Here is a 26,650-nt window from a genome sequence, read left to right as displayed (position 1 = left end):
ATCCATGCCAATGAAACAATCAAGAAAGTCTATTTCGGTAAACATCTCAAGTTCTGGTAGCTTGTAAGCTTTGATCAAAGTTTCTACACTAAACAACAAAACAAAAACAAAAACAAATAAACAAACTTAAGTTGAAATGGGTGGCCATTAACCAAACTCAACCTTATGAAACGCCCTACTAGCTTTATACGTTCAAGCACCAACCAACAGAACATATTAAGGCAAGAAGAGTGACTGGATCAAGCTATTCTTAGAGACTACATAATGTGAGGTTTTCCATCATTTGTCTTCTGGCCTTTAACAGAAATCAAGAATGGTACAAAGGAATTTTGGATTCAAAGCCCAGCTAAACAGGTCCAGGTCCAGAAGAATTCCATACGAGAAAACACCATTAACAAAACGAAAACCCACCCACTTACATTTCTACTATCTGTCTATCTATACATATTTTTATAAAGCAGTCCATGCCATCATATATGTATAAAAGACCATTGCATCAAAATCAGTTCATCACGATCTATAACCATTACGCCCATAAGGCCTTTTCTCCAGTTGAAAACTTTAAGGGGGAGAGGGAGGGGGATTGTTACAATTTCTTGAGCAAATAATAGTCAATAACATGAAGGAAGCACCAATTTGATACAATACAACACCAAAGTCAAATATATACCCAGCTTCTCACCATAACTTGAATGAATAAAAGCTCAAACTCCAATTTACCAATGGTTTATGTATCTCATGAGTAACAAAAACATGACTTGTAAAATATGACCCAAAGCTAGGCACCTCGGTTTTCAAGAAAGATATTTAAGCTTGCAAGAAGTTGCTAATTCAATTGCTTCACTCTGTCTAGATTCTATTCCATTGACTTTGACTCCAGGCTCCACAAGATCAATCAAAACTAGCATTTAGAAATTTCAACAATTCATTTCTTTTGTTCTCCGCCAACTTATCCTCCTTTGTTTTCTCAACTTTCAACCGAATCTACATAAGGGAAAAATAATTGATGATCACATTTCCTGTTTAAATAATCTCCTACACAGTTCATTGAGGCTACAGTACAAGGTAATAGATATCCTAACCTTTTTTCCAGATATAGCACTGAGGCGAGCACCATCATCCTTCTCACGCCCTAGAAACTATACGAAGCATATAAAGTTGCAACAACAGCAAAACAATAAAAATTGAGACTGCAAATCTTATTAACTAGAGTTCAGTGAAAACCTTGGAAAGCTGTACAGGGCCACTGCTTCTCTCATCCTGCTGCTTCTATATATGGCTCCCATTGCCAGGACAAACCAGACCCATAAACAAACATCCAGGCAAACCAATCAAGCACCCAGTCATCATGTCAGACCCCAGCTCCAATTTCGAAGAGCCAATCAATAAAACAGGCAGAAAGTACCATAAGCACCTCAGATATTGATATGTATATCACATAAATTGAAGTCAAACATTGTGAATGCAGTGATAATTGCTAGACATGCATTATAACTTCCTGAACTTTCAGGTTATACATGGAAAATACAAATTGCATCAAGAAGTTCAGAGAGAGGATTGTTCTTTTCTTCTATTTTATCTTTATTTTTCTGGAAAAGAAAGGAAAGCTCTCTTATAAACCAATGCTAGTACAGCACTGACTGGAATTTAAATTCCAAATACAGTTTACAATTTCATTGTTATTTAATGTCCAGTTAACAATAAAGTTATTTTATTTCTGCAGTTAAAGATGACAGTTCACTCGCAATTTAGATACCAATAGCTTTATTAGGAATTACAAATAAACGCCATTCAAATGTCTCAGAGTTACTTAAAAATCAAATTCGAACATAATAGGAGGAAAAAAGTACTAGTTGACCACTACCATAAAAAACAATCATATGGAGGCAATTAACCTATAAATAGCTGTAACCGCCTACCTCTTTAAGTTTGTGACTGTGCTGTTTATGACGATGATTCTTGCTTCGGTCCTTTTCCTTGTTCAAGAAAATGAAGGGAAATGAAGCAGGATAAGAAGACAAGCAGAGGATGTAACAAGAGAAGTAAAAAAAGGAGTTCAATAACCACCTTCTTTGGCTTGTCATTCTTCTTGTGCCTCTTTGAATGATTAGATGTTTCATGCTCACTGTCAGAAGAACTGTCACTCCTACAACAACTCAGCAATATACAAAGTATGTTAGAAAAACCAATCTTCTATCCTCCATAGAAAAAAAAATGGGACAATCCCTGAAAAATCTATATATAATTCCAGACGCTATTGAAAATTTCAAATATAAATCATTGCATCTATACCATGTTTCCTTGCTATCAACCCCTCCCAGATAGGTAAATAGGTTTTTAAAAAAACCCCACATAAAGACACATAAAAGAGTAAGAAGGCAACTTATCTAAACCATGTTTCTCAGAAAATCCTAATCATGAGAAGTCCTCTCTTAGATTTGTAAGCACAACCACCTTCTCTCCCACAACTAAAGGTTGAGAAGATGGAATTTGAGGTCCACTTGTTCCAAAAATGCAGAAATACAGGAGTCATTAAATCTCATAATACTTGTTAGCTTCTCACTTTCCCACATCCTATCACTCCCCACAATTGTTCTGGTAGCTACATTTAATTTACACATCCAAATTGAATTCTAACATGTTCCCAAATAAAGACCCCACCTTACGGTCTTCTTGTTAATTGTCTATCCTCATAATCATCAAAGAAGCACCAGTAAGAATCCATTTCAATTAGCCTAAAATGCCAACTTGTTTTCACAGCTAGCTTATGTATAGTTTTTAACAGCCTCACTTTTCCTAGGTACAACTGCACTTTTTCACAACTTATTTGTAAGAATAATAAGTCAATTAAAAAAAAGCACATCTAAATACAATTGAAACAGTAGCTTTCATAATCTGCAATTTTTTAAAAAAAAATTATAAATAACTATCTAATAGTCCCATAACAAAAACCTCCTAACATACCTTTTTATTTTCCTAAAATTTCTCAGTAACTAAACTGACATATCATTAATCCAACAAACCAAACTAATCGCACAAATCACATAACCATAAACATCAAAACTCCAGAAAAAATAAAAATAAAAACAAAAACCTCAATTGGGTTTCTCAAAAACTAGAGGTCCTTAGAAAATTCACAATTTCAATCTTCTTCACCATCCCCAAGCTTCCCCAGCAATCAAACAAAGAAATAAACCAACAAGAACAATAATATAAAACCTACAAAATAAAACACTTACAGTAGGAAGCACATACATAGACACAGACACAAGTACGGGTACGACACAGCAACACGAGCAATTTTTGAAAAATTATAACATAAAACGGCCAATACAACATAGGTATGACATGGATTCGACACAGGTATGGCACTCTAAATGAAGTGTTCGTGCTTCCTACTGTAAGTGTTACATACTTACATAGCCAAAGAATATAAACCCTAAACCTAGTCCTGCCTTCCTTAGCTCTTATATTTCTAACTAAAAGACTATATTTTTCCATGAACTTTCTTTACAACAAAAAGATCATTAATCAAAACAACCGGAGCTAATCAGACAAATCACATAACCATAACCACAAAATTTGAACAAAAGCTAAAAATTAGACTAGAAATCTCAATTGGATTTCTGAAAGCTTATGATTTTCACCTCAAAGAACTCACAAATTCAATTTCTTTAAGCTCTCCCCCCCAGTTTTCCCAGCAACCAAACAGAGAATAGAACAAGCAACTACAACATAATACCCAAACATAGAATCATAGCAAAAACACACAAAGCTCAAATAATAAGAACCCAGAAATCCAAAACCAAAAACCAAAAACCAATTCTGATTCTATCTTCCTTAACTCTCTTCATTCTAGAATTACATCTAACCAATAAAGAATTGGTTTTTTTTTTTTTTTTTGGGGGGGGGGGGGGGGTTGGGTTATTAGTAATTACATAACCAAGCAAAACACACAAGGCACAACAATAAAAATCCAGAAGACCCAAAAATAATTCTAATCCTAGCTTTCCTTAGTTCTCTTCATTTTCTATAATTAATTTTATCTTAAACTACGTCCCCCCATAAAATAAAAATGAGTTCTTTTTGTTTTTATGGGGTTAATTAGTACTTACATGAGCAACCAAAACACACAAAGCTCAAAAATAAGAAGAACCCAGAAAACCCAAACCAAATTCTACTCCTAGTTTCTATTCTAAACCATTTTGCACAACAAAAATGGCTTTAATTTTTTGGGTGAATTAGGAATTTACATAACAAACCAAAAAAACAAAAACAAAAACAAAAATTTTAAAATATAAATACATGAACAGAGAAAACCCAAAAGTAATTCTATATATATCATGTTCCTCAAAAAACCCAAAAAAGGAAAAAAAGGGTTTTCTTTTTCAAGACCTGGAGTAATCGGAGGCAGAGGAGGAAGTGTAAGAGTGTCTGCGACGACGTCGTTTGGTGTGGGAATGGCTTTTCTTTCGGATCTTCAGGGATTCTCTGTCTTTGCGACTTCGGTGACGACGGCGACGGTGAGAGGAAGTTGATGTGGAATCGGGGTCGGAGGAGGATGAAGAGTATGAGGACGCGGAAGAAGACGAGGCCGCCATTAGTATACCCAGAAAGAGAGAGATTGGTGAAAGAAAGAATAAAAGAGAGGAGGGGGGGGTGAATATATAATATACTAGTGTTATTGCAACTTGCAAAGTTGCTAGAATAAGAAAAAATAAAAAACCAATTTGTTTTTTTTTTTTTTTTTTAAATAAAAAAAATAGGTTGATAACCAATTTGTATGATTAGGTTTTCTCTTATTTAAATTAACATATTATCACATGTTGACCTAGTAATGTAATTTTACTATTCACAAATCCGACTAGGTTATTAAAATCTAGTCAGGTCACATGGTTTACTTAAAACCTGACAGATTTTACTGGTTTTGGTTGAATCTTACGCACATCCAATTCAATTGTTGATTCGGACTAGTCTATGTGCTAGGTCAGTGGGTTACTAGTTCAACCGCCCGAGCCAAGTCGAGTTTAATATCATTGACTAAAAGCAAAAAGTGTTATTATTACTACTCATTTACAGCAAGAATACTCTTTTTACAGTAAAATTGGTAATTACTAATTTTACTATAAAAAAATTATTATATAAAAATTATTTAAGTAATTGCTCGATATTAATAACATTTTTTCTTTGAATTTAGATAGGTTTTCATTTCACCTGTCTCGAAGGCTTTGGGTTTGAAAAGATCTAACTCATTTGCAGTAGTAGACCCTTCAGTGTTTAATTGGCCAATATCCTTGGATAAGCAGTTGGATCCAATTGGTTTTTAGGTGTGGTGCAACAACTACATGGAGACTGGAGTAGATTAGTAATGTTGTGGCAATTGGGGGAGAACAAAAATCTCTCTAGATCTCCGTCTAGATTTGAGTGGTGTTGTCTAGATCTTAGTTTCCTTTATAGGAAATGGGTGTCCCTTCTAGTTCTTTGTTGGGTGGGTTGTGTGTGTTGAATTCCTTATGTGGGAAACTTGACACTCAACTTGTCAAAGTCACATTTTGAAACTTTTAACCCCCCCCCCCCCCCCCTCTTGATAGCCACAAGGGTTGAAATCAGACAATACTAAATGGGTGAAAAAGGTGGGTTGATTTTTAAGATGTATGGACAATCCTCTAGTTGATGGTAAATCTTGAAGGCAAAAATCCCTAATTATGCATCGATCAAATTGATTTATGTTACGAACACTTATAGGTATATAGATAATAATTGTTGTAATGTTGCATTTAATTAGTTAGTTGGTTAGTTAGTTACAATTCCAAGCATGTTAATCGCATTTAACACATGTTGAAATTATTAATGCACAAAGGGAATAATATGACCGTTAGGATTAGGCCATTTGGGCCAATAAAATAGTTTTATGGTGCTATAAATACCTACTTGTAATCACATTTCCATCATTGACAAATAAATCAACTCATTGCTTAGTGCATTTCCTCTCTCTCTCTCTCTTTCTCTCTCTCTCTCTCTCTCTCTCTCTCTCTCTCTCTCTCTCTCTCTCTCTCTCTCAATATTTTTCTATGAAGGGTGACTACCTCAAATTAAGTCAATTTTCTACCAATTCCCTTATAATTCCTATCCATCCCCATTAGGAACCACCGAGTTCCTAACAATTTCCTATAATTCTCACACTTGGACCTTTGTTATCAATCGATGTGCCTTATCCACTATCACCTAGCCCTCATTGTTGCTCACCCACCCACCTTGCCCCTTATTGTGACCATTCTTATTCTTTGTTGTACTATATTTTTCTTGCCACTCTTAACATCCACAAGATCCTCATCTTGTCATCATTGTTGTGCCTTACTCAACTTTAGAATCCATTCAATTCAATTTCCAATTCAAAATGGAAGATTGATTGAAAATCCAAATCCTATTTGGTTAGTGGTGGGTGCAAAATTCAAACACAAAGGGATGATGTTAGACCCTCAATTTAATCAAACTCGGCTCGTTAACACCCCTATGTGTTTTTGTTAGATACTATACTTATATTTAATATCATTGCACATGTTTATATCAATTTTTAGATAAATGATGATGAAATTTGTAAGACTTCAAAGTAACATTTTTTTTTTAATGAAAAAAAAAAAAAAAAAAAAACTGATCATCAAACCCGGCCCATTAACAACCCTATATATTTTTGTTAGATACTATATTTAAATTTAATATCATTGCAAATGTTTATATCAATTTTTAACTAAATGATGATGAAATTTGTAAGACTTCAAAGTAACACTTAAAAAAAAAAAAAAAAAATTCATTGGGTTTAAAGTTATTGGTATAAATAGGGATTTTTTTATAATTATTTTTCATTTTAATTTTAGAGAAAAATATTGTCTTCAAAGTGTTTAAAAATATTCCTCCCTAACAGGTCATAATGCTGATATTTTACTCGTTTTTTGTTTTTTTTTTTTTAAGTTCAATAGTTACAATGGAAAATGAAAGTTTTAAATCTTAGACATCTCTATTGAAAATACTAAAATGTGCTAATTGAAGTACAAATCTCTTGCTGATATTTATATTTTAATTTCAAAAAGCGAATGAGTTTATCTTGTGAAGAAAGATGTAATTGTTATGGTTGCTAGAAATAATGATAAGGAAGATAACTACTAGGTTAATAATTTTTATGTCATCTCAACTTTGGAAGGTCATAACATTAAGCTAGACACTTTTTTTTTAATTATTAAAATTAGATAATTATAACAATTGAGGAGGAGGATTTGATGAACCAAGAATGTCTTTGTTAAAAACATTACTTGAGCTACAAAGCTCTTGACCTAGACGCTTGAATATTGGTTTGATCTATAAGGAAATATGAGGCTAAGAATATGAGAAAATGCCCACCTAATGGTTAAGACTTTATGGTTCCTACATAATACTATGCAAAGTGTTATTTCATTTAATGCAAAGTGTTATTTCATTTAACATTTTATATGATATGACATTGGAGATATAAATATATATATATATATATATATATATTTGAATTTATAATATTAATCATAACCATGACAAGGATAGGATGACAATTTCATCCCATACCATCTCCGCAAGTTTTCTCCTCTGAGAATAGAGAAATTATAAGGCATAGTTGAAATTATAAGCCATGGTAGACCAAGTTATTTGTCCACTATTCCACTAAAAGAATCTCATATGTTTAAAATTGCTGAATTAGGAAAAAGAAATTTAACCAAAAACTAACTATTGACTCAGCAATTTTAAACATGTGGAAGTCTTTTAATGGAATAGTGCATAAGTAACATGGTCCACCATGAGGACTGTATAATTTCTCTCCAAAATGAATGATAAAGTGGGGACGTGATGTGACGAATTCTTTTATCCAAATGTCAAGATAGGCCTTCAAGTATATTTCCTAAAATATCATTATTATTTTTATGACAACAAAATTGCCATTATAAACATTTCCTTTATTTTAATGAAGTGTTGGATACATTAGGAATTTGTATTGTAATCATTTGAACTCCAATAGTATACAAATTAGACTAGTAATTTGATATTAGACATGTAAAAAAATATATAATAAAAAAAAAATAATAATAATAATTTAGTATCTTCTATACAAATTATACTTGGTGATGATCTTTCATAGAATAAAATTCATTTTTCACCATTTTCATTGTGATGAATTGATTAGAATTTTCATTTTCTATATAAATTACAAAATTATCTACCAAAGTGAATAAAAAAAAGTTGATGCAACCATTGAAATCTTCAAAGACATGAATGATCCAAACTTTAATAAATACAAATTTTACAAAAAAAGAACCCAAAAAAAAAAAATTTGAGAAAACAAAAACTAGCTTGTCTCTATAACGACTAGACCAATTGACCAATTTATTTTTGGCGAAAATACCATTTTAGTCCTTACATTTTGGGATCACAGTCAATTTGGTCCCTACATTTTGATAGTAGTCAATTTGGTCCATGATATTTTCAACTTGCAATTAATTTGGTCCCTATTGTTAACTCATTAACGGAAAAAGTTTGTGACAAACGGTGTGCACTGTTGGCACACTTGAAGCCTACATGGCTACTAGAATAATAGTTGATAGTGCTCCGAATCAGTAAGGTGGAATGGCCTGGCTTCGGTGGGCTGTTCAAATGGTTGATGGCCTGCAAGGAAGAAAACGCGATCAAAGAGGAGACCGGAGATGACCGGTCGAACCCCCTCCGATGGAGAAGTTAGACTCGTTGAGAATGAAGTTCCAAGTGTTTTGGAAATTTGTCTGAGAGAAAATCTTACCTCTGTCGGGTTCAGACCGGTCCCTTATATAGGGAGCCTAGGGCGGTTATTTGTCCAATAACCTCCCCAGGTTTTGTGGAATCCAACAACGCCGGAGTTAACTGCCTCAACGGATATAAAAACTATAACCGCCAGTGGGAGTTAACTTATTCAAGTGTTGCGCTTTCGTCCATCCGGTGTAGGACTGTTTGGTCGTCCAAGGATATCTGATGGCTGCTCATGGACGACCTTCATGGACGATCATGTCATCCATGGGAGACTTAACTTATAGAGTGGCGCTATTGTTTAATGGACGTTTCTCCTTCTTCTGGGTTGACTCTTGGATCAACCTGCGCTATAGGCTCTGGACGAACCATTTGGACGAGCTGGAGATGGATTATTTTCCGCTTCTCTATCAGTTGCCCCTTTGTTCAAAGGGTCGTCCAGGACATCGTTGTGATTTTGGCCAAATTTCACTTTTTCGTACGCCACGTGTCGCGAAACTGTTGGTTGGCCAGTCGTGTCGATCTCGTTTCCCAAAAGAATCGCCACGTGTCTATCTCTGAGTGGCGAACGTCGTTTCGTTGACCCTGTTGCTGGGGCCTATAAATAGTACATTCTCTTTCGTGCCCCTCACTTTTTTACTCATTCTCTCTTCTGCCAATTCGTCCAAGATTCTCGTCTAGCTCTCGTCCTAGTTTCATCAGGTATTTCCTCTTTTCTTTTCTTTTTCTTCTCTTTTTTTTTTAGGCTCTCATTTTAAGTCTTCTACATTCCAAACATGTCCTCATCTTCTAGTTTAGAGAGAGAGATAGACGACTACCTGGACGGCTCTGAGAGTGAGGGTAGTGTAAGTAGCTCATCCTGTAGTGATTCCTCAGACGAGCATTACTCGTCTGGGGTTCCTGGCATTCCTTTAGAGGAGTTTCAGGAACAACGACGTAGGGCAGCTTCTGGATCAAAGGCTAGTTCGTCCAGACAGCCATCTAGTCCTCCTCAAGACGAGGAAGAGGACGAAGAAGATGTAATCTATAGCTGTGCCCCAGAGGTAGCATCCACCTTAGACGGTGCTAAGTTAAAAACTCTTGTAGATAGATATCAGATCCCTAAAGAGCTTAACCCTCGTCTACCCAAGGTTGGAGAGTGGTGTTGTACCCCTTCCTCTGGCTTAGGGGTATATGCTTCTTATCTTTTAGCTGGCCTTAGGTTTCCCCTAAACTCTTTCTGCAGAGAACTCTTCCAAAGGTTGGGTATTGGGCCTAACCAGCTCAATCCCAATGGTTGGAGGACGATTGTAGCCATGCAAGTATTATGGCGTGAGGCATTGGAAGGGGACCGTCCAATTACAGTGGACGAGTTCCTTTACTGTTATAAGCCCTCAGAGATCAAAAAATCTGCTGGCTTTTACCAGTTCTCGTCCAGGGGTTCATATTACAGTTTAATAAAGGGCCGTAGTTCGTCTGACCGGTTTTGGAAAAAAGAATATTTTATTATTTCTGGAAATTGGGCTGGGGACCCAGCTGATGTGGGTAATCCCATCTTCCCACCTTTTACCAGCCCTCTAGGTCACCTTCGTCCTGAGGGTATGTTTTTCTTTCTATTTTATTCTGTTTGTCTTTTTTTTTTTTTTTTTTTAAAAATGTTATCTGTCACTCGTCTAACCCTTTCTATTGGTGATACAGCTGTTGTTCGTCCACACTTGGATAAGTTCTCCTTGGATCGTATAGAAGCGGTACGCACCTTTTCAGGAAGGACTTTCCACGACTTAGTTACCCTCAGTCGTCTAGCAACTTGGGGACTTGGTCCAGTTCCTACTGCTGAGAACCTAAGTCACGAGGAGGTCACTCGTCGAAGTAAGTGTCGTCCATTACATTCTATTATTTCAGTTTCCTTTCTTTTTATTTTTTAATTTTTCTGAGTAATTTTTCTCGTCATAGGGATAAGTACGATGAGGGAAAACAAAGAGAAAACAATGGCTAGCGGGGACGAGGATGTTGCTGCCCCAACTCCCAAAGTGGCTTCCGTCCAGGCTGGGAAGAGGAAGTCCAAGCCAATCTCAAGCAATGTGGACCTGGACGACCTTCCCAGTCGTCGTGGCCACAAGAAGCAAAAGCCAAGTAAGACTTCCCTTCCCAAGGTTCCTAAGTTCGTACCACCAACAGTGAACTTGGATGAACCTGTGGACGTGGAGCCCGTCCAAATAGTTCATCCTGTCCAGTCTGATCCTCCCCCTGCTCCCAAAACTTCTCACAAGCCTGGCTCGTCTGAGTCCTCTGATCGTCCCTCTAATTTGGTTTTGGACGAGGGTTATGCATGGAGGACGTTCAAAGGGATCGTCACTGAACATGAAGTTAACGAATGTTACAACATGTCAGTGAAGGAGTTTGAGCGTTCTGGCATCCATGACCTTTTCAAGGTAAGTTTCTTCCTCGTCCTTGTGTGTAAACATTTAATTTTGAATGAAATGTCTAACTCCTTTTCGTCCAAATGCAGGCCATGTCAAAGTTTTATACAGCGACTTGCCAGGCCAAGGAGCTTGCTACAGAGGCCAAGACAGCCAAGGATAAGGCTAAGGAGCTAAGCCATGAGGTCTTATCTAAGAAGGGGGAGGTCATTAGGTTGACCGAGGACTTTAATCGTCTGTTGGGAAGCGAGACGAAGCTGAAGAACGATGTTGAGGAGCTCAAAGCTGACAACTTAGAGAAGGATACCCGCATCGTCCATCTAGAAGGACAAGTTGCAGAGCTTACCTCGTCCTTGGAGAAGGCACGTGAAGAAGCAATTGCTGCTTTTAAGAAGTCTGACGAGTATAAGAATCGTCTAGACAGTCATTATGCAGCTGGTTATGAAGACTTCCGTGCTGATGCCAAAGACGCATATCCTGATTTGGACTTCAACTCCTTCAAGCTTCCTCTTGCTACAGAGAGTTCCATGTTGCAGACGAGTTCCGAGGACGTCAACATCATGGACGATGCTAACACTGAAGTTACTCAGGACGACCCCAAGGCGAGCTTGCCCAAGTGAAATCTATTTTTTTGAAAATTTACTTTCATTTGTCTTTTCATGGAAGTGCCCGTTGTTTTGGGCTTTTTACTTCTTTTTTTTTTTTTTTTTTTTTTAAAGCTCATGCAAGTACAATCATCTCGTCCAGGATTATGGACGAGTTTTATATACATTCAAAACTAAAGGGGTTTTTGGACGTTGGTCGTCCACCCTTTGAATTTCATGAAAGAAATGAATACTTCTATTTTTACTTCCATTGTGTTTGAATATATACGTTTTCAGCTTTATGTATGAATTTTTATTTTCATATCAGAAGTGTGGTTCGTCCATCTAGGAATTCAGTTCACCTCGTCTTGGGCATGGGGGTGAATTTTATTACATCACCAAGATAAAGTAAATTGATTCCTTTTGGTTAGATTTTTTGTCATTCCAAAATTATGGACGATCATTTTTGTCGTCCTTGACGATTAGACTTTTTAGCGATTTCTCGTCCAATGTAATGGATTGTTAAGCTAGTTTTGAAGTCTTTGCTCGTCCATGTCTCGAACAAACACTTCTGGGAATTCATCTAGTCTTGAGGTCTAGACGAGTATGCCCTTAACTTAGTTATCATCTCGTCCTATGTTCTGGACGGATGAACCTTTGCTTTATCTTTAGCTTTGGTTTCATCTCGTCCTATGTTCTGGACGGATGGACCTTAGCTTTATTTTTAGCTTTGGTTTCATCTCGTCCTATGTTCTGGACGGATGGACCTTAGCTTTATTTTTAGCTTGGGTTTCACCTCGTCCCATATTCTGGACGGACGTACCTTTTCATTTTTCCTTTGGAGACTTGTGGACGATATATCCTTGCGTCCAAGGATTTTATTCGTCCATGCTTACTTTCTTTTTGTAGATCAATCTGAATGAACATATAAGGATTCCAGTAATATATTTGAAAACAATATATATATATATATATATATATTTGAAAATCCAAACTTATGTAAACATTCGTCCACAGGCATGGCACATGCTCATTAGCTAGTGCCTTATTGAATTAAAAATACAAACCAACTCATCCATGAATAGCACAAGAGTGAAAACACTAATGCACTTTCTAGGGGATTATTAAAATACTTAAAAACACTTGACAGTAGTACACTTCTTCTCGTCCATACATCTCGTCCAAGGACACTGGTGAAGAGTCAGCACTTATTGATGGTACTTCCTGAGGTGCTCAACATTCCAAGGGTGTTCCAGCCTCCGCCCATCCAAAGCTTCCAAATAGTAGGATCCTTGCCTTTTGCAGTTGATAATCCTATAAGGTCCTTCCCAATTTGGGCCAAGTTTCCCATAGGCCGGGTTTCTTGTTGCCAGGGTAACCCTCTTCAAGACGAGATCTCCGATGTTGAAACGCCTAGGCTTCACCATAGCATCATATTGTCTTGCCATGAGATTTTTGTACCTTGCTGTCCTTTGTTCTGCATCCATCCTGACCTCGTCCATAAGGTCAAGGTTAAGACGGAGCTGTTCCTCGTTTTCCTCAGTTTGATACTTCCTCACCCTGTGGCTTGTCATGTGTACTTCTGCTGGTATAACTGCCTCGCTTCCGTAGGCTAGTTTAAAAGGAGTTTCTCCTGTTGGAGTTCTCGCTGTCGTTCTATAAGCCCATAAAACACCTGGTAATTCATCCGGCCATATCCCCTTTGCCCCTTCGAGCCGAGTCTTGATGATCTTCAGCAAGGATTGGTTCGCTACTTCTGCCTGGCCATTGGCCTGTGGGTGGGAGGGCGAGGAGTAATGGTTCTTCATTCCAAGTTGTTCACAAAATTCCCTGAAGGGTGTGTTGTCAAACTGTCGTCCATTGTCAGACACTAGTACTCTAGGTACTCCGAATCTGCATACAATGTTCTTCCAGACGAAGTTCTTGACATTCTGCTGCGTAATTTTGGCTAAGGGTTCGGCTTCCACCCATTTTGTGAAGTAATCTATTCCCACCACCAGAAACTTCATTTGCCGAGTTCCAGTCGGAAAGGGCCCCAAAATATCTAGTCTCCATTGTGCGAAAGGCCAAGGGGCCATCATTGGCGTGAGATATTCTGCTGGCTGTCTGGGAATGTTGCTAAAGCGTTGACATTGATCACATACTTTGACATATGCTTTAGCATCAGCTTGGATGGTTGGCCAATAGAATCCGCTACGGATGACTTTATGAACGAGTGATCTGGCTCCCGAATGGTTCCCACATGCTCCTTCGTGAACCTCCCTCAACATGTAATTTGCCTCGTCCGGAGCCAAACACCTTAGGAGAGGCTGGGAAAAACCTCTCTTATACAACACTTCGTCCATAAGCACATACCTGGCTGACTTGACCCTGAGCTTCCTAGCTTCGTCCCTCTCTTCTGGAAGACTTCCATCCTTTAAGTATGATACTATTGGGGTCATCCAATTTCCTTCTCCCCCTATCTGCATCAATTCTGGAAGGTCTATACTTGGCATGTAGTGTACATCATCCATTTCATCCATCGCCTCATTCGCAGATGCTTCCTTCGCCAGAGTATCTGCTTCCACATTCTCTTCCCTTGGGATTTGAACAAAATCTGCTTTTTTGAATTTCTTCACAAGGCGTACTACCTTCTTTAAATATTTCTTCATTCTGTCTTCCTTGGCTTCACATGTGCCATTGACTTGGCCTATGACCAATTGAGAGTCTCCCAGGACAAGTATTGAGTCTGCTTCTACGGATTTAGCCAGTTCCAATCCTTTCAAAAGGGCTTCATACTCCGCTTCATTGTTAGTAGTCTGGTATTGCAGACGGACCTTGTATTTCAATTTGTCCCCTTCTGGCGACTGCAAGACAACTCCTATTCCTCCAGCGTATAATGTAGACGATCCATCTACATGGATGACCCATTTGTTGTACTCTCCTTCCCCCAGGTCTTCGTAACTTGGGGTGAACTCTGCGATGAAATCTGCTAGAGCTTGAGCCTTTATTGCATTTCTCGGTTGGTACCGAATGTCGAATTCACTAAGTTCAACTGCCCACTGAATCAGTCGTCCTGCGGCTTCCAGCTTGTTCATTGCCTTCTTAAGCGGGTGGTCCGTCATGACATTGATGATATGAACTTGGAAGTAATGTCTTAACTTCCTAAAGGCTGTTATCAGTGCAAAAGCCAATTTCTCCATGAGCGGATATCTTCCCTCCGCTCCTCTGAGTGCCCGGCTAGTGTAGTACACCGGTTTTTGTATTTTCCCCTCTTCTCTGATTAAAGCTGAACTTTCGGCGTGTGGGGACACCGCTAAGTATAGGTACAGTTTTTCTCCTTGCACGGATGGACTTAATAATGGGGCAGTTGTGAGGTAGTTCTTCAGGTCTTGGAAGGCCCTTTGGCATTCGTCCGTCCACTCAAATGCCTTCCTGAGGACTTTAAAGAAAGGTAAACACTTATCTGTGGCTTTCGAAACAAACCTGTTCAAAGCGGCAACTCGTCCTGTGAGGGATTGGACTTCCTTGATACTCTTCGGTGGCTCCATGTTCAATATAGCCTGGATCTTGTCCGGATTTGCCTCAATTCCTCTTTGCGAGACCATGAACCCCAGAAACTTTCCTGACGATACTCCGAATGCACACTTGCTTGGGTTCAACTTCATCTTATATCGCCGAAGTGTTTCAAAGGTTTCCTGTAGGTCGTCTAGATGGCTTCCCTCGTCTATGCTCTTCACAAGCATGTCGTCGACATAAACCTCCACATTCCGTCCTATTTGTGGACGAAACATGTGATTCACCAACCTTTGATAAGTTGCCCCTGCGTTCTTCAAGCCGAAGGGCATCACTTTGTAGCAAAACAAGCCTTGGCTGGTAATGAAGGAAGTCTTTTCCTGATCAGCTTCATCCATCTTGATCTGATTATATCCTGAGAAGGCATCCATGAAGCTCAGCAACTGATGGCCAGCAGTAGAGTCCACCAATTGATCAATGCGTGGCAGAGGATAACTATCCTTGGGACATGCTTTGTTCAAGTCAGTGAAGTCTACGCACATTCTCCACTTTCCATTAGCTTTCTTCACCATCACCACATTGGCTAACCAATCCGGGTAATAGACTTCCTTAATGAACTTTGCCGTGGTCAGTTTTTGAACCTCTTCCTTGATTGCCTTGTCCCTCTAGGGAGCGAATACCCTCTTCTTCTGACGGATGGGCTTAAAAAAGGGGTATACATTCAACCGATGAGTGATCACACTTGGGTCGATTCTTGGCATGTCGTCATGACTCCATGCAAAAACGTCGATACTTTTTCTCAGGAACTGGATAAGGTCTTCCCTTGCCTTCTCCTTCATACATGTTCCAATTCTGGTAAATTTCTCAGGATCATCTTCTTGCAAAAGAACATCTTCCAACACTTCCGTGGGCTCTGCAATAACTCTTCTTTCCTCGATGCTCATTGTCTGCACCTGTTCGTCCAAAGCCATCATGGCTAAGTAGCATTCTCTAGCTGCCAACTGATCTCCTTGTGCTTGTCCTATCCCGTACTCCATAGGGAATTTGACTGATAGATGGTAAGTCGAAGTTATCGCCTTCCAACTATTAAGAGTGGGTCTTCCAATAATGGCGTTGTATGAAGATGCACAATCTACCACAAGGAAATTGACTTCCTTGGTTACCTGTTGCGGGTATGACCTTACCACAACTGGTAATGTAATGGTACCCACGGGCTGTACCTTCATTCCTCCAAATCCTATCAGTGGCGAGCATACTGGACGAAGTTGATCTCGTCCAAGCCTCATTTGTTGGAAGGCGGGGTAGTATAATATGTCTGCTGAACTTCCATTGTCAACTAACACTCTCCTGGTTGTATAATCTGCAATGAGCAGTGTAATGACGATCGCATCATCATGCGGGTGATGGATCCTCTCAGCATCTTTGTCGGTGAAGGAAATGGTTGGCTCGTCCATTGATCTCGTCCTTGGTGATCGTCCAGAGAGCTGGACGTTTTGTACCGCTTTAAGATACGTCTTCTTCGACTTGGAAGATTGCCTCATCGAGTTCCCTCCAACGATAATCCTTATCTCTCCTAGTGGGGGCCGGGATGATTCTTCCATTTTGCCTTTCAGCTTCTCATCTGTACGATCCCTTCCAACGAAGTGCTTCAACTTTCCTTGTCTGATTAGGTTCTCAATTTGCTGTTTTAGGTCATAACACTCATCCGTGTCATGCCCATGGTCCCTGTGAAAGCGACAATATTTGTTCTTATTGCGCTTGTTAGGATCCCCTTTCATCTTCTCTGGCCATTTCAAAGAAGGATCGTCTTTGATTTGCATGAGCACCTGATTAAGTGGAGTATTTAGGGGCGTATAGTTCTGGCTTCTTCCCAAGGGACCTGTCTTCCTGTTATCTCGTTCCTTCCTATCTTCCGTCCGTCCCTTCTTTGGACGAGGGGCTTGTTCTGAGTGTCGAGCTGGGTGCACTTCCATCCTCTCAGCTCTTTTCCTCTTCTTGGCTATGATCGCATCCTCTGCATTCATGAAGTTCTGAGCCGAATGGACGAGCTCGGCCATGGTTTGGGGCTCCTTCTCATATAGCTTGTGGATAAACAAATCTGAATTAATCCCATTGTGGAAGGCTGCCAATAGAAGCTTGTCGTCCACCTCGTCCACACTAAGGGCTTCTTTGTTGAAGCGAGTGATGAATGACCGCAGGCTTTCGTTCTCCCCTTGTTCTATGGTCAGTAAGCTGGACGAAGAGCGCTTGTGCCTCTGTCCCCCGATGAAATTGTTAACAAACAATTTACTTAACTCTTCGAAAGAACTTACGGAACTTGGGGGGATTTTACTGAACCAAACTCGTGCCGGGCCTTAAGGGTAGTAGGGAAGGCTCGACACATGATTTCATCAGGGACCCCTTGAAGGTGCATTGTTGTTTTGAATGTTGCAATGTGATCGAAGGGGTCACGCGTCCCATCATACGAGTCCAGGGAAGGTAGTTTGAACTTTGATGGCAGAGGGTGGCCATTGATGGCAGCCGTAAAAGGAGAGTCAGTCCTGTGGACCAAATCCTCTATAGGATTTGTTCTCCTCATGTTCTCCTTCATCTCCTCCATGACTTTTTTCATTTGGTCCATCTCCTCTTTCAAGTGTGGCACTATCCGTGAAGTAGTGCCTCTAAACTGACTTCCAATCTCAGTATTCTGTGTGTCACCATGGCCTTGCGTTTGCCCTGCATGTTCCTCACGTGTCTGTCTCCTCTGAGTGATCTCCATCCTTAACTCCTGGTTTTGGCGAGTCAATTCCGCCATTGCAGCCGCCATGGATTGCATATTCTGCACGGATGACGTCTGCATGGCTGGTGCAGATTGGCGATCACGCTGAGGATCACTTGAAGCGCCTCTGCTTCCCTGACGGCCAGGGCTAGTAGCCCTCGACCTGGTCCTGACCATCCTAACCCTTTTGTCACGGAAAAGAAAGTCGCAAAACAACCTTCGCTTCCCACAGACGGCGCCAACTGATAGTGCTCCGAATCAGTAAGGTGGAATGGCCTGGCTTCGGTGGGCTGTTCAAATGGTTGATGGCCTGCAAGGAAGAAAACGCGATCAAAGAGGAGACCGGAGATGACCGGTCGAACCCCCTCCGATGGAGAAGTTAGACTCGTTGAGAATGAAGTTCCAAGTGTTTTGGAAATTTGTCTGAGAGAAAATCTTATCTCTGTCGGGTTCAGACCGATCCCTTATATAGGGAGCCTGGGGCGGTTATTTGTCCAATAATCTCCCCAGGTTTTGTGGAATCCAACAACGCCGAAGTTAACTGCCTCAACGGATATAAAAACTATAACCGCCAGTGGGAGTTAACTTATTCAAGTGTTGCGCTTTCGTCCATCCGGTGTAGGACTGTTTGGTTGTCCAAGGATATCTGATGGCTGCTCATGGACGACCTTCATGGACGATCATGTCATCCATGGGAGACTTAACTTATAGAGTGACGCTATTGTTTAATGGACGTTTCTCCTTCTTCTGGATTGACTCTTGGATCAACCTGCGCTATAGGCTCTGGACGAACCATTTGGACGAGCTGGAGATGGATTATTTTCCGCTTCTCTATCAATAGTAAAAAAAATTTCTTAGCATTTAAAAATGATAAGTCAGCATCTAAAATTAAGTAATTTATCAATTTCAAACAATTTAAAATAAAAGAAAAAGAATTGAAAACCAAAAAAAAATGAACCCAGACAAAGATTTCGAAAGTTTCTTACACTTTTTGAGAAACCAAATCGTGAATACCAACTGTGAGGCCAGTTAATTGGGAAGTATTGTTAAAAACATTATTAACTGGGCCTATGACCCTATCCGAGGACGTTAGACCGTCCGAGGAGGCCCAGATAAGACTATGAGGAGAATAAAGTTAAGAGAGGATTAGAGACAATGTGAGATGGGTCCAATAAGCGTCTAAGGACAAAAGTCTTCTCGCCAACATGTGTCCGAGGTAAATCTGAGTGCCATACCATCACAGACTTACTTTAGAGTTACACCACAACTAAAAATGGGACATTGGACCAAGGATAAGAAAAGAAAGGTAAACAAATATCTTCAAAAGCTGCTACATCCGCATTAAATGCCTTTCAACCAACTCTCTGGCCGCATTAATGAGGAAATGATGCCTGAACAGTGATCAAGTAGCCTTACAGCTACTGGTTGATGGTTCTAGGAGATGCTGGATGGGATAGGAAGGAGTCCTCCAAATCTAACCTACACGTGTGTGGTAAGGATGACAGCAAGATAGCAATATATAACCCGTAAGAATGCACTGAGAAAGGGGATTGGAACTCTTATACAATTTTTGTCTTGAAGAAAACCATATGAAACAAATAACTTAGTTTGTTCCGAGAATAAATTTGATAATCTTATTTGTGTCGAACCATTTTGAATCGTTAAATTTAATCGTTTTTCTTCTGGGATAAATTTAGTTCTTTTATCCACGCTCTACAAATTTATTGTTTGGGCCGTTAGCGTTTGAGCCCAATTCGGTTTTGGGATCAATACAATTTCAGTCCCTACACCAACAATTAAATAAACGAAAAGAGAAAATCAACGTCCAACAAACTCCATCGCCAACGATCCGATCCCTATCACATCACAAATCGTTGAAAATACTGAAAGATAATCAAATTCAAAATCATTTAAGTAATCAATGAAACGGGGGTGAAGAAATAAATTGTAGAGTAATGGACTTTGATTATGTAATTCTCGTGAACAAATTTATATGCTACATCCATCGAATCAAATCATTGAGATTGAGATTCGCAACGTTTTTGATGCCTTGAATGGAAAAATAAAAGTTAATCTACCACCCCTACAAGCTTCACCTTCTCTCTCTGCCAATCCTATTCAATATTCATACCTCTCTCTCTCACAATCAGATATAAAATATTTGAATCTCACACACATAGACAGAAAAACACAATACTAATAACTTAAAGAAGAAACCCAACGAGAAAAAAGGAAAAAAGAGAATAATGAGAAGATCCAAATGTACAAGCACAACTATTTACAACTTGTACCAAGCAGATAAAAACATTGATTTTAAACAAAGTTCTTCCTGTTTCCTTTACCTTCTCTTCCTTTATCTAACCCCCCCTAAATCAAGTTCTTAAGTTTTAGAACTTACCCACATAATGAAACCCAAAAAACTAATTTGTAAACCCCAATAGTGCATGTCTCTTAGATCTGGGTACATGTCTTTCAAAATCTTCTTAGAACTTTCAAAATCTTCTTCTGAGTACATGTCTCTTAGATCTGGGTTCATGTCTTTTTTTCTTTTCTTTTTTGTTGGAAATTGATAAATTAATTAATTTTAGATACTGAGGTATTATTTTTAAATGCCAATTCAATTTTTTATTATTATTCTAGTAGCTAGCTACATGGACTTTAAATGTGACAATAGTGCACACCATTTACCACGTAGACTTTTTCTGTTAGTGAGTTAACAGTAGAGATTAAATTAATTGCAAGTTAAAAATATCAGGGACCAAATTGACTACTACCAAAATATAGAAACAAAATTGATTGTAATTCCAAAATATAGGGACAAAAATGGTGTTTTCATATTTATTTTTAAAAGTTACACAATATTAAAATTATTGTGAAAACCAACGGTGAAGATGATTAACAATATTTTTTTAAAAAAAATTTGATAATTACAAAAGAAAAGTGGAGATTTAAACCCTGGATAGATATTTCGGTTAGAAATATTATAAGGTATCCACTAGTTAATTTCCGAGACTTTTTGACATGATTAACAGTGCCATGAGTGGAAAATTTGGCTAGTTCAGCTTGTTGTATATATGAATACTTGAAGGCCTTGAAGCATCATATTAAAAAAAAAAACCAGCAATAAAAGTTTTTCATATACCTTGGAAGAATTCAATCAATGTACATATCTTCTTATAGATTTCCACTCAATCAAAAATTGCACTTGTTCTAGGTTTTGTCTGTTTCGTTAAGAAAACCAGGGTGGTAAGGCACTCCGGTAGTCTTAATCCAAGTATCACCACCAAAGAACTTCCCTGGTGTAAAGTCTAATGCATGTTGACTGGTGATGGTCTTAATTCCAGGCCATTTTACTCGTTGTGTTGTATTTGAACCAGGTCCTACGTTCTGAAACTCAGTGTAGAAGCAAGTGTTGATTCCGAAATTGCCTAACCAAGGTAACCATCCTTCAGGCTGGATCAGATCATCAAGGTGGGTTTTCATGATGATGGTCCTTGAGAACTCCTTCCATGGACGGCCTAGATATGCTTTGCGTAGGAATCTAACGGGGTAGAATGCAGGGTCTGCAACAATTTTGGAGTCTACGAGGATTATTGCTGATGGCTGGCGCCTCTCCTTCCTGCCCTGTGCCGTCACGATGCATTGCTGGTTGTCCATTGGCTTGCGGACCACGAAAGTACACTTTTGGAAGACGGCAGCAGAATCACCAAAGACGAAGTCAACTGTGCCGGAGATGGTGCAATCGCGGTAGAATTGGCGCTTGGTGTGCGCATAAAGCGTGTCTTGGTACCCATCAAATGAGCAGTTGTAGAAGGCAGAGAAGTCGGATTGAACCTTCAATGCAACAGCCTGATGTTTCTCAGCACCAGCAGTGTTCTCAATTCCAATATTCCTGGCAATGAAGTAATCTCCGGAGACACCTGCATAAGTTGAATCCTTTAGTCTCAAGAAAAGATAGAAACATTCATAATACATTGATTTGCCACAACATGCTAGCAAATAAGTAGATAATTAATGTTTCACATCATTTAAAATTCTAAATAAATGTTACACCAAATACATATCTAATATTCCTAATATTTAATTTGAACCATGAAATGAATCTATTTTAAATGGAGAGAATCATTTTCGAATGGTAGAAGGGACAATTTGGGAAGTATTACGTACCAACTGTACAGGTTTTGAAGGTGGGTATGCCATCAACAAAGTTCCTGTTTCCTGTAATCCTGGTCTTATGAGGTCCATCACCAATCATCATGACATGAGTCATGGACTTGTTTAACTCTACATACTCTTGGTAAACTCCTTCCTTGATGTAGATCACAAAGGTCTTGTTGCTATTCTTAGGGATCAGAGGCAATGCCTCATTGATGGTCTTGAACCGTCCACTCCCATCCTTGGCTACAATAACGTCAGGCTTAATCTGGGCTGGAGATGCAGCAAGGAGTCTCCGACTTCCAGGACTATCATTGAACCAATCAGGATATAGTTCACCATGGCCAAGAACAGGCACGTCATGTTCAAGAAGACGACGACCAAGGCTAGGGAAATCAAAGTTAGAGAGCACTTTGGACAAGTCAGAGACAATGGCAAGACTATTGCTGCTCATTTGCATGGCAGACTTCAATGCCGCCCTCATTTTCTCTCCAGCATCACCGGTCGTGTTTTGAAATGCGTCTAAGCAAGTTTCTTGGTATGTGATGGCAGCACTGAGCCAAATCCTCAAATCATTAAGCAGTTCGTCTACCTTGGTGCCATCAAAATCTCCCAATTGATCGAAAGAGTTCTTGAACTCATCAGTGGAGGAGTCCATAAGCTCTTTGCAACTATCAAGAGCCTTCTTGGCTCTCGAGTCCTTCTCGAGCTCTTTCAAGAGATTGGATTTGTTGGCAGCCTCATTGATGTAATCCATTGCCGCCTTAAATGAAGCTTTAATGAGGTCTTTTGAATCTGTGGTATTTCCAGCCTCAGAACTAAGGCTCTTGACACATTCTTCTTTGTAATCAGTGGGCTGGCAGATGAGTTGGATAGCTTTCATTGTAGCAGATAAATTATTACTACTTTTATCATCATCACTAGATGAGCTATGATGAAGGTTAACGCCAACAGTCACGGCTACAACCAAGGCCACCAAGAATATGGCTGACAAACTGATAACAGTAATTTTCTTCTTCCTACTTATATGATTCTCTTTAGACATTTTGAATTTAGCAGCTAGCTCCTTTATACCTTAAGGGAGTACCAAAAAGAAGTGGAAAAAAAAAATTAAAACAAAATAGATACCACTTTAATTATTTCCTCCCCACCCTCTAATTGTACACAAAGTCCCCCTAGAAGGCAAGAAAGAGCAGCTACTAACGCACAAGGAAAAAAGGTCTGTAGAGCTGCTAGCCTTGTTCCCCTGAGTTTTGGTTTTGGGAAGTTAGTTGAGGGAATGGTTTATAATGGAAAAGAAACGAACCCCAGATTAAAAGTTTGTTGAAACTGTCAGAGAAACATGAGGCTTGGATGGAAAAGGAAGAGTCAAAGGGCAATCCAGATATGTTTGCTACTGTGTTTTTACTAAAAAATGAAAGGTGAAAACTAGAGATTAGGAGGAGCCATGTTGGAAGTGCTATGCTAATCCTGACCCCTCTCAAATTAGGCCATTGAGCAAGGCTGGTTTTCTTCACATCCACAAGATCCTCGTGACAAATATCAACTTGATGGTAAAAATAAAAAATTGTAAAAGATATATATGACAGCCAAGAAGGCTTCCAATTCCAAATAGCAGTTGTTCAATTTCCGGAATAATGTGATATAAATTGAAACCTCCTCCCTTTTTTCTCTCTTCAGGGAGTGAGAAATTTTATTTTTTGCTAAAAGCAAACTAAGCTAAATACATCAGTACCCAAAACTAGCCGTAAAGCTACAAAGGCACCACAGTTTCCTGTGTTTTCTTTAGTGAATTCCTGTTTCTATTTATATTCTTGATTCTTATTTAGGTTAGTTGCTGGTGTACTTGCGTAGCTTTAGGTGCTTGTTGGAGGATATTTTGTTTTTCTGCATGCTCAAGTTGCTATTTGTAGGGGTTAATCTCATATAAATATCTCATATTGGGTTCATTATATTGTTAAACACAATTCAATATAGTGAAGATCTAGTCATCAAAAACTTTCCTCCAAAAACGTAAACCAATATTAGACTAAAGAGAAATGATATGTCCACAACATTTTTATAACATTTTTACAACCCCTACAAATTTGAACTAATAACAACTAACTTCCTATAATTTGTTATGAAAATATTATAAAAATGTTATGGACATAGCACTTCTCTAGACTAAACCACGTAATCCCTACATTCTCTCTTTGCTTCAGCTTCTCTCATAATTTTAGATTTATAACACCTCAAATAACTAAAATATAGCTACATAAATCTACATTAGGAAAAGCTCACCAATAACCTAAGAAGCATGGATACGAATACAGACATAACTTAATAACACGACAATTCTTTTATTAAAAAAAAAAATTATATGGAAAACATTGTGTAAAAAATGCTCTATTTGTTTCGATGGAAAACATTGTATAAAAATAGTTTTTTGTGTCTTCCAGTATTTGGTAACGTTAGAAAAAATAAGTTAAAAAAAAAAAAAAAAAAACTATCTTTGGTCAACATAAAAAAAAATGACTTATTTTTAGAAATTTTTTTTCACTAATTTTTTTTAGAAAACAACTATATCTCACAGTAAACTAAATAAGAGAAGTTAAAAGATTATTTTTCAACTCATTTAAGGTTATTACTAAACATAAGAAAATGATATAGTTTTATAGAAAGCATTTTTTTTTAAAAATGACTCATTTTCTAGAAAACATTATTGTCAAAACAAACCGAGCCTCCTTTCAACTCATAGAGGACACATACAAATCCAGTGTGTCCATTTTCATCACGCACCTAACAAAGATATACTAATGGGACCACTCCCAAATGATTACTCACTCCCTATAATTACTTGATATAGAGATGTTGCAAGGTAAGATCAATGACTAATTAAAGAGTATACAACATGGTATGAACCGGTTTATATGGAATTAATTAGATGATAGCAACTTAACATTTAAATAAGATGACAGTGGTTAATTGATAATTAAATTGCTTAATGAAATTAATGAGATCTAGGGTTCAATTCCTACCTACATCAAAAACCGACTGGTTTCTTAGTCTGATAACAAAAAACTATCATCAAGAGCAGACACTATAGATTGAAATTCTTTCAAAATAATGATAATAATAATAAGGACCATAAAGCACAAAGTTGAAAATTAAGAATATTTTTCTTAGTTATTTTAATTTTTCTATTTTTTTAGACTAAGATTTGAAATTTTCTAATTGACATCATGTATATATATGCTAACAAAATTTTCAAAATTTTGTGGGGCCATGCCCCCCACCCATGCATGTAGCTTGTCCCTGCTCATAGTAACTTTAAAAGAAAAAACCCTTATCAATTGGTAAATTATTAATTTCCCAAAAGTTTAAACTTAATCATTTCACCGTAATGTTGAAACATTAATTATGAGAGAGAGATGCAATAAACATGGAGATGGATCACAATGTGAAGTTTATTGTAAACCACCCGTGTAAGGCACTCCTGTCGTAGACAACCATTCATCTCCTTGTATAAAATTGGACGCAATAAACTCATTTGCAGCATCTTCATTAATTTATGATATGGTAACCAGGCCATGTAACTCTGTCAATTGTCACTAAGGGCATAGTCACTGTCATTCCATGGATGCCAACCCAAAGGGTGGATTAGGCTATCCATAAAAGAATGCATGTAATTACAGTTCTTGAATATTCCTTCCATGGTCTCCCTAGGTATGTTTCTGTTCCATCTAAGTCCTCAGCTAGCCTAATGTTACAATGATGTATTGAAGTCCCAGTAGTTTGTTGTGGGTCTGTTCTACCTTTTGTAGTGATAGCACATTGTACTGGCCATGCAATGGAAGTTGTAGATAAATGTTGCAATCTTGGAAAACTACCTCTGCACTGCCAAAATATAAAAGTAATTGTACCATAAATATCACATTCTCTATAAAATTGCCTTTGAGAATAGGCATATAATGTATCTTGGTAGCCTTCAAAACTACAGCTATAAGATGTGGACAAAATTGGCCCCATTTCAGACTGACACAACTTGCTCCTTGATTGACCCGGCTATGTTACAAAAGGTTATGTCCATTGCAACAAATCCTTCACCATCTGCAGTTGCAAAAGAAATTATAATACATAGAATTATAGATCATCATATAAGCTGTACATTTTTGTTCAAAAATTACCTTACAAAATTGCTCAGAAGAAGAGAGATGGCTATATCACCACCAACAGTTTCCATGAAATCTTTAGTTGAAATTAAGACAACTGACTTAATACTAAAATATGAGTTCTTTTAGAGGAAACATAGGGCAAACGTGGTTCATATAATAGAGTTGCTTCCTAATGTCACCTTACCTAAGGTTGAAATTTTGTTTTAGAGAGTTTTAACCAATGACGTTCACTCCTGACAATAGTTCTTTATTATCTGACCAAGATACTAATCAATTTTTGATGTAGGTGGGGATTATACTCCA

The 26,650-nt window shown here is 38.3% G+C and overlaps 2 protein-coding genes and 1 pseudogene across 3 annotated transcripts; all 3 read right to left on the bottom strand.

Annotated features, from left to right (window-relative positions):
* Positions 1–491: 491 nt before the first annotated feature.
* On the bottom strand, positions 492–4,655 carry LOC126716905 (uncharacterized). 2 transcript variants are annotated; one of them, XM_050417952.1, is made up of 6 exons: positions 4,396–4,655; positions 2,068–2,146; positions 1,920–1,970; positions 1,225–1,269; positions 1,083–1,139; positions 492–984 (listed from the first exon to the last, which is right to left on the bottom strand). In XM_050417952.1, exons 1-6 carry the CDS (start codon positions 4,599–4,601, stop codon positions 892–894), a joined length of 531 nt encoding a protein of 176 aa, XP_050273909.1. In that variant the 5' UTR covers positions 4,602–4,655; the 3' UTR covers positions 492–891. The 2 variants fall into 2 exon arrangements, with proteins under 2 accessions (XP_050273909.1, XP_050273908.1); XM_050417951.1 differs by having other exon boundaries at positions 1,920–1,976; positions 4,396–4,653.
* A 16,590-nt stretch (positions 4,656–21,245) lies between these two features.
* On the bottom strand, positions 21,246–23,235 carry LOC126719171 (putative pectinesterase/pectinesterase inhibitor 28). Its single transcript, XM_050421754.1, has 2 exons — positions 22,203–23,235; positions 21,246–21,955 (listed from the first exon to the last, which is right to left on the bottom strand). The coding sequence occupies exons 1-2, from the start codon at positions 23,233–23,235 to the stop codon at positions 21,246–21,248; spliced, it is 1,743 nt and encodes a 580-aa protein (XP_050277711.1).
* Positions 23,236–25,639: 2,404 nt separating this feature from the next.
* LOC126719170 (probable pectinesterase/pectinesterase inhibitor 41) lies at positions 25,640–26,415 on the bottom strand (annotated as a pseudogene).
* Between the last annotated feature and the right edge of the window lie 235 nt (positions 26,416–26,650).

The sequence above is a fragment of the Quercus robur genome, chromosome 3, assembly GCF_932294415.1.
Source record: "Quercus robur chromosome 3, dhQueRobu3.1, whole genome shotgun sequence".
NCBI lineage: Eukaryota > Viridiplantae > Streptophyta > Magnoliopsida > Fagales > Fagaceae > Quercus > Quercus robur.
Note: the sequence above shows the minus strand (reverse complement) of the source record. Positions and strands in the feature narration are given on the sequence as shown.

Excerpts from the sequence above, each read along its gene's own strand:
- LOC126716905 (XM_050417951.1), bottom strand. The coding sequence starts at position 4,601 with ATGGCGGCCTCGTCTTCTTCCGCGTCCTCATACTCTTCATCCTCCTCC. Across the intron at positions 1,977-2,067 it reads AGAATGACAAGCCAAAGAAG|GAAAAGGACCGAAGCAAGAA; the intron begins GTGGTTATTGAA and ends TTCTTGAACAAG. Across the intron at positions 1,140-1,224 it reads GCCCTGTACAGCTTTCCAAG|TTTCTAGGGCGTGAGAAGGA; the intron begins GTTTTCACTGAA and ends TGCTTCGTATAG.
- LOC126719171 (XM_050421754.1), bottom strand. The coding sequence starts at position 23,235 with ATGTCTAAAGAGAATCATATAAGTAGGAAGAAGAAAATTACTGTTATC. Across the intron at positions 21,956-22,202 it reads CTTCAAAACCTGTACAGTTG|GTGTCTCCGGAGATTACTTC; the intron begins GTACGTAATACT and ends CAACTTATGCAG.